Genomic DNA, 7221 nt, shown 5'->3' on the forward strand with positions numbered 1-7221 from the left:
AAATAAAGAGCCAACTTAGTAGCATTTGGGTGCAGGTTTAATAGTGAAGAACTTCCCAAGTGTTCAAAGGCATTGACAAATTTCTAGAACTATTAACGGTCGATTTTTCTTAAAATTTGTTTAGATTTTATTTTTAATGCATTACAACAATTGGCACGATTAAACAACCGTGTAGGTCTGGTAGACCTTTAAACAAACGAGAAGTTCTGAAATACATTTCATGTAAAGAACCTCTGGCTTATGAAATATGACGAAGTTCATGAATTCCAAGATTTTTGCATAATTGTTCATGTTTTTTATTTATTTATAACCCGAAGAAACTGCACCAAGACCTGGGCCGGTGTCAAATTAAACAGAAGTTGACCTGGAACCAGTCTAGATTATAGCATCCGTAGATGCATTAACTGCAAGTAGTGGAAAGATTCGTTTCCTGTCAACATCAAGGTTGGAAATAAAAATAAAGAGCCAACTTAGTAGCATTTGGGTGCAGGTTTAATAGTGAAGAACTTCCCAAGTGTTCGAAGGCATTGACAAATTTCTAGAACTATTAACGGTCGATTTTTCTTAAAATTTGTTTAGATTTTATTTTTAATGCATTACAACAATTGACACAATTAAACAACCATGTGGGTTTGGTAGACCTTTAAACAAAAGAGAAGTTCTGAAATACATTTCATGTAAAGAACCTCTGACATATGAAATGTGACCAAGTTCATGAATTCCAAGATTTTTGCATAACTGTTGATGTTTTTTTTTTTTTTTATAACCCGAAGAAACTGCACCAAGACCTGGATGCTCTAGCTCAGCCTGCCGTGCCTATGGTGGTCGGGCCGTTGTGACAATTGTTTTTGTGAGTTTTTAGGGGCAGGATAGGTGATGCAAGCACTGTACTTTGGGCTTGCAGGTCTGATATCAAAACGCAGGCTGATGTAGGAAATCCTACAGATTTTCCTACATCACCAACCACACATTGGCTGGCCTCTGGTTGATAAAACCATTGAGATCCTCCCTGTCCACCAGAAAGTATACCTGCATCAGCCTTGCGGCAAGGGATGCTACCTGCGGGTTTCGAACTTGTGACATCCTGTCAACTTGGTGACATTCACAAGTCTGCACCTATCAAAGAAATAATTCAATTAACTCGGGGAAAACAAAAAATAACAATAATGAAAGAAAATAATAAATCTCTCTCTCTCTCTCAAAACCTCCCTAAAAGTCTCTATTATCTTAAATATGGATCAAATATTAGATCCAATATAAAAAATCTAAACAACCAAAGAAAAATGTAAATACCAAATATGGATCTGAATTGATCCTACAAAACCAGCTTGTGTCTCACTCTCAATCTGCATCAATAGGTCAGGCAATTGTTCAACGTGAACTCGGTTTGATAACCTTATAAATTCACAAATGAGAAATGCGTGTGGCTCAACTGTTCAGCTTGCAGTTGTCTCAAGATAGCATGGACACAATTGTCACAAGGAAAACTTAGCAGAGTAGTGACATTTTGAACATGGACAACCAATATACACTACTGCATGCCTACTAACGTAACTGGATGGTCTACCTATCAGGAAAACTAGTATCTGGAATATGCATAATTGCATTCAACCGTAGCATCTAAGGTGAAGTTTAATACCAATGAAAGTAGTTTCTCACCCACCCTCTTCTGCCATTCCATTTTAAATCAATATCCCTCCACCCCAACATAACTGAAGCATTGGACAATCCAAATTGTAGTTGTCTACTCTTGGCAAAATGTTGATTCATTCAACTTTCCATTTCCCACAAAATTGTTGAGTATTAGCTGGCTACAAAGGGCAACATTGGATGGCTGTTGCTGCAGGAACCTCCAGATAGGGTATTCTTGTGTAACCATTTTAGGAACATGGAACGTTTTTCACGAAATTATCGGAATTTGCCTCTTTTGAAATTTATGATGCAAGCTTATTTCTAAATGTTTTGCTGTTTAAGTGTGGTTTCCAATTTTTATTCAGGCATATTAGTATGTTATGATTTTTTTCAAACAGATCATTAAATCTCATTAACGTTCTCATGTACTGTCATATTTTTCCACTTGCTCTTCATTAATAAATATTTCCATTTAAGTTTGAAGTTAAAGTCTGCTTCAGTGAATTTGAATTCAAATGGAATTATGAGATTATGAAACAACTTAACTAACCAATCAAGCATTGTCAGGTATTTATGGAAATTTAATGTTCTGAACCTATCACATTTTGTTAATGCTGCAACAATAAATGATGTCTATGAGATTTATGTACTTAAGGATATATTAAATTATTTTTTATGGCTAACACCATAAACTTTTCTGAGCATTCCGCATTCTGCCGATGGGGAAACCTTGGTAAACTTTGAATTCTATATTAAAACTTCAATCTTATTTTGCATGACCATGCACTAAGTCACCCTTATTGGATCATGTTCTTTGAAAATTTGAACTTCATTCCATGTTTAATGAATGGGAATTACTAATTCAAATCCGCTTTTGAATTTGACAAACGAACTCCAGTAACCCATGATGTGGGTTAAAATACTTTTATAAAACAATAATGGCCTAGGGTTGTTTTCAATGGTTTTTATAATCAGGCACGGCAGTGGTCCCTAATTAATTGTTTATAGTAAGTGAATGTTGCGTGCCTATCTGTTGATACCACTCAGCAAAAAACAATGCAAGTTTTGCAGAGAGAGAGAGAGAGAGAGAGAGAGAGAGAGAGAGAGAGAGAGAGAGAGAGAGAGAGAGAGAGAGAGAGAGAGAGCATGGATGTGCCCTTCACCATACTTGAAAAAAAGCAGTCCACATACACAGTAGGGCCTACTCTTATTTTGTAAACTATATCCCATAAAACTCAAATACATGAAGGTCCCTAAGAAAGCTGTCCTAGAAAGTTATCTGTCCCATGCGACTTGGAGCCCTGTGAAAATAGAAAGGGACCATAAAGATCACATTTAATTGCCTCATCTTTTTGGCAAGAATATAATGGAGACAGATCACCACACTATGCGAATGCATGAGATTTAAGAAGAAACTTCATCTATAGAAAAACCTTTCAAACATGATATAGCGACAAATGGGATAATCTAGGATATTGCATGTTCTACTTTGTAGTGAATATCATTAACTTGCTTGCCTTTGAAGTATACCATGAGAAGTGTGCACCACTTTGTGTTTAGGCTCAATGGCCATGGCCACTTTGCATCTCGACTTAAGTGCAAGTCTTTAATTTATGCATTACACGTTTAGAAATTGCCATTGATGAATTAAACAATAAAAGTTGGCGAGTGTAGATGGCTTAGCCCTTAAGGTATGGGTTGGTTGTGGTCAGACCAATCATTTGGTGGCCGACATATGGATTGTATCAAAAAGTTTTGATGACCAAGAAAGTTGGTCATACCTTGCTTTTTACTCGTAAAAATATTGTAAACCAAGCCAAATATTCTGAGAAAGCAACACAACACAAAGCCCTAAATCAACGCCAAAAGGCTACCATGTGGCCATCTCAAAATTTGGACCATTAATGAAAAATGGTGAACATTGCTCGTTAAGGCTAGTCAAGAAAGACATCAATCACTAGTCCAAGATCACAAGGAACTGACTGAAGTGCCTCTAACATGTTTTACATTTGTTTCATTCTCACGTAAGGGGAGGAGGGTGTTTCGTGAGAAAGAGCACAGATTTAAAAAAAACCTTCCATGATCAGCAATTTCTTATAATAACGAGATGGGATCAGGTGAGACTGCTCTGACGGTATTAAGTTAGAGCACTTCTAGATGCCGTTGATCTCAAGATGAACGGCATCCAAAACCTGTATGAATGAGACGACCATCACTTGGATGGGCCCCATTCTTTTTGTTGTTGTTCGTGTTTGAGATGGACGACATCCAAATGGTTTAAAATGAACGGCTCACAACGAGCCTATTAACTGTTTGGTGGGTGTCGTTCATTTTTTAAGATGAGCGACATCCAAAGCAACGTGATGCTCTCTCTCTCTCTCTCTCTCTCTCTATATATATATATATATATATATATATATATATATATATATATATATATATATATAAACAGCATGAAACAAACGGACCCTTAAGAGTCAGAAAGCATATATTTGAATCATAACCCAAGAAATCTATGCGTATTTTATGACCACATGATGTAGACACCTTTAAACAATCTTAATAGGCGACGTCCACCCCATTGAAGCATCCCCACTAGATATCAGAATTCTTATTTTTTGAATTCTAATGATTCAATTGAAAGGAACATGTGAACTACAAAGCCATCATGGACATAAAATGAACTTTCTTCTTGCTTAGTAATTAACAAAGAAGCTCGTGATTTCGGAAATTTTAACAGAGAAACAGAAAAGAACACAATTTACAAACATGGATTTTTTATTCTCTTCTTTGTCACCAGTGAGACTGAAGAGAGACCAAGTAGTCCCGGTCTAAGCCCGAACCAGGGCCAGGCTCAGTAGACCGGTCGATCCGATTGACCACTGCATTCTTGAAACTGAAGGGCTCTGCAGCCTGAGAACTAGACCTCTGCATTCTCACTCCACTCAAGCTGGCCCGGGCTTCAACTGCTTCTTGAAGAGAGAGCCTTCTCTTCGTGAGCGGATCCGGTCGTTGTTTTGGTGCACTCTGCGACCGCACCTTAGCCTTGGATGACTGAGTGTTAGCCATGTAGTTGGGGCTGCTGCTGTATCTTCTTCTGATCTCATCCCCGCATACACTCTTTGCTGGTGTAGCCCGTATGTCTTGCATTCGAGATTTCGTGAAGCGAGGTGTGCTCTGGGCAGTGGAGAACCGGCATTCATCGGCGGGTATGGCCCAATTGAAGGACCAAGTGTCTGGCACAGAGAGCCTTCCTGGAACCGGCATCAACGGCGAGGAAGCAGGGATAATTGGAGGGTGATAGGAAGACGGCTCGTAAGGAGGAGAAAATGTGAATGACTCTGAAGCTGACATATTTCTTCTGCGTGACCAGGATTTTGGCCTGAAGGTGTCGATCTCGACGATCTTCGGACTCTCTAGACCAGTTAGACTGTTCTCCACTGAAGCAGAGAGGCGCCTACTGTGGATACTTGGCGCATTTTCGCTTCTGGTTTCGTCGAATCTCTCCTGGACATTGCATGACAAAGTATCAATAACCAGAAAAACTCCAATTAGATTTAGAGGATGTTTAGATGCACTCACTTATCATGCAAAATTGAATACAAACACTGCAATGCAACTCCCTAATACAGTATCCCAACTTATCCAAATAAAGTTGGTGTGAGGATATGCATAGAATTGTAGTATGTTACACAGCACAAATATTCCAACATATCACTCATCTGAACAAGCCACCGAAACAATTAAAGAGGGAGAGAAGCCGAGACTCACGATCCATCGACGAGGACAGGCTTCATGGTGCAACTTAGGGTCCTTAGAGAGAGAAGAGCGTGCTTGACGCATGCGAATGGTAGCTTGAGCTCGGAAGAGTGCCTGCATACTGTGAAGTGTTGCAGCTGCTTCTTTCCTGACCAGATAGCCTCGGACATGTGCCTGCAACTTCACTAGGCCTTTCAAGGCTCTGAGTGCCTTCCTTGCCTACCATCACCACCAGCATAAGAGATACTAACAAAATCAAGCAAAGGTGAATGAAAAAAAAAATGGACAAGATATGTCATTACTGCATTAATCAACATAAGTTAGTGACAAACACTGATTGACACTAAACCAGAGAGAGAGACTTTTGAGAATAAAGATACAAGAAAAATGCAAATACATGGTAAAGAAAAGTTACATTTAGGATCAATCAAAGCTAGGGATGTTTAGTAAGTTGGAAATGGTTTCTGGTGTTAGTAAAGACTTCATATGAAACTCCCTCCAAGTTCCATCCCCAACTCATTCAGCATGCTAGCCAAAATATAAAATGCATCTTGGTAGTTCTATCGAATTGGAAAAGGTTAATCGAAGGATCAAGTCGCCAACATCTTTCTTTGATCCATCAAGCATAAATGGTGATTCTATCAGTATTAATTTGTAGATACCCTTAATTAAAGTTTCACCGGGTTTGTAGTGTTGGTTCATGCTGATACTTGGAGGGAATATGAATATACTAGCTCCAACCAGCATGTAACTTTCCCAACAACTAACAAAATGGAAGTTAGATAAACCAAATTGTATTATAGGCGAGTCTTTTTGCATACCAAATAACCTCGAAACATCGTTTGAATTTTGATGGCAGCCCATTGTTCACGGCTAGTACCCGGAAGTACGGTATTCCGGCCTTGGCTAGTTAACCTGACCACAGCTGCAGCAGCTTGAGCAGCTGCTACAGCAGCATCAGCAGCAGCAGCAGTGGCAGCTGCTACCACTATGGCATGCTTGCTCTGCTCCTTCTCTGCCTCGGTGAAGAACACATCCCCGTAGGACCGAGCCCATGACTCGGAGACCATCTGCGATGATGCCGTCGTTCCTTTACTCGAAGGCTTCCCAAAGATCCATCTTCGCTTCTTTTTCCGGTCACTGGTGCTCTTCTCCTGGTCCTTCTTCCCTCCCCATAGACTCCTCAGCCACCTTGTTGCTCTTCCCATCCTTACTCCAAGATTCAAATTGAAAATGGAGCAAATGAATGAATTCTACTAATCTTCAGTGACCGACTGACAAAGAAATGAAAGTATGAACTCAGTCTAATACAAAGCAAAGAATGGTAAGTGCATAGTTTCATCTAACTATGCATGAGAGAGAGAGAGAGAGAGAGAGAGAGAGTCTAAACTTGAAGTTGCTAAAACTTTATAAAAGTGATGCGCTATTGTGGTGTTAACTAGCTTTTGTAATCAAGCAGGAAAGTGGTACATAATCATTTGAATTTAGTGCAATTCTTTTATGGTAGTGGTTGATGGGTGCCCATTGGCTTGTAGCAAGCTACAAGAAATTGAATGGTTATTTTAAAATGACAAAACGAAGATTTGGTGTATCACTAGGCATGGGACCACGCATACCATCAGTTTTTTTTAATGAAAGCAATTAAAATATTGCCAAATTTGAGAGCCACCAGTACTAATTTAAGAAAGCTTTCATTGATAAAAATGAACCTATGATGTAATACAAACTTTATGGATCAATGACTCAAACCAACAAACATTATTGTGGGGCCAATCAAGCCAATGGGACCCACCAAGATTCTACCCAAAAGGGATTCAAAATTTTCATAGC

At 39.2% G+C, this 7221-nt stretch overlaps 1 protein-coding gene across 1 annotated transcript; it reads right to left on the reverse strand.

Annotated features, from left to right (window-relative positions):
• Positions 1-4304: 4304 nt before the first annotated feature.
• LOC149814889 (protein IQ-domain 26-like) lies at positions 4305-6599 on the reverse strand. The gene is made up of 3 exons (XM_089990014.1): positions 6213-6599; positions 5404-5610; positions 4305-5139 (listed from the first exon to the last, which is right to left on the reverse strand). Exons 1-3 carry the CDS (start codon positions 6597-6599, stop codon positions 4426-4428), a joined length of 1308 nt encoding a protein of 435 aa, XP_089846140.1. The 3' UTR covers positions 4305-4425.
• Positions 6600-7221: the final 622 nt, after the last annotated feature.

The sequence above is a fragment of the Nuphar pumila genome, chromosome 15 (assembly GCF_984573655.1).
Source record: "Nuphar pumila chromosome 15, dmNupPumi1.hap1.1, whole genome shotgun sequence".
In the NCBI taxonomy this organism is placed as follows: Eukaryota; Viridiplantae; Streptophyta; class Magnoliopsida; order Nymphaeales; family Nymphaeaceae; genus Nuphar; species Nuphar pumila.

Bases quoted from the DNA above. Each gene is read 5' to 3' on its own strand.
- LOC149814889 (XM_089990014.1), bottom strand. From the start codon at position 6,599: ATGGGAAGAGCAACAAGGTGGCTGAGGAGTCTATGGGGAGGGAAGAAG. The intron at 5,611-6,212 runs GTATGCAAAAAG...TGGTGATGGTAG, and splicing joins CGATGTTTCGAGGTTATTTG to GCAAGGAAGGCACTCAGAGC. The intron at 5,140-5,403 runs GTGAGTCTCGGC...TGCAATGTCCAG, and splicing joins CCTGTCCTCGTCGATGGATC to GAGAGATTCGACGAAACCAG.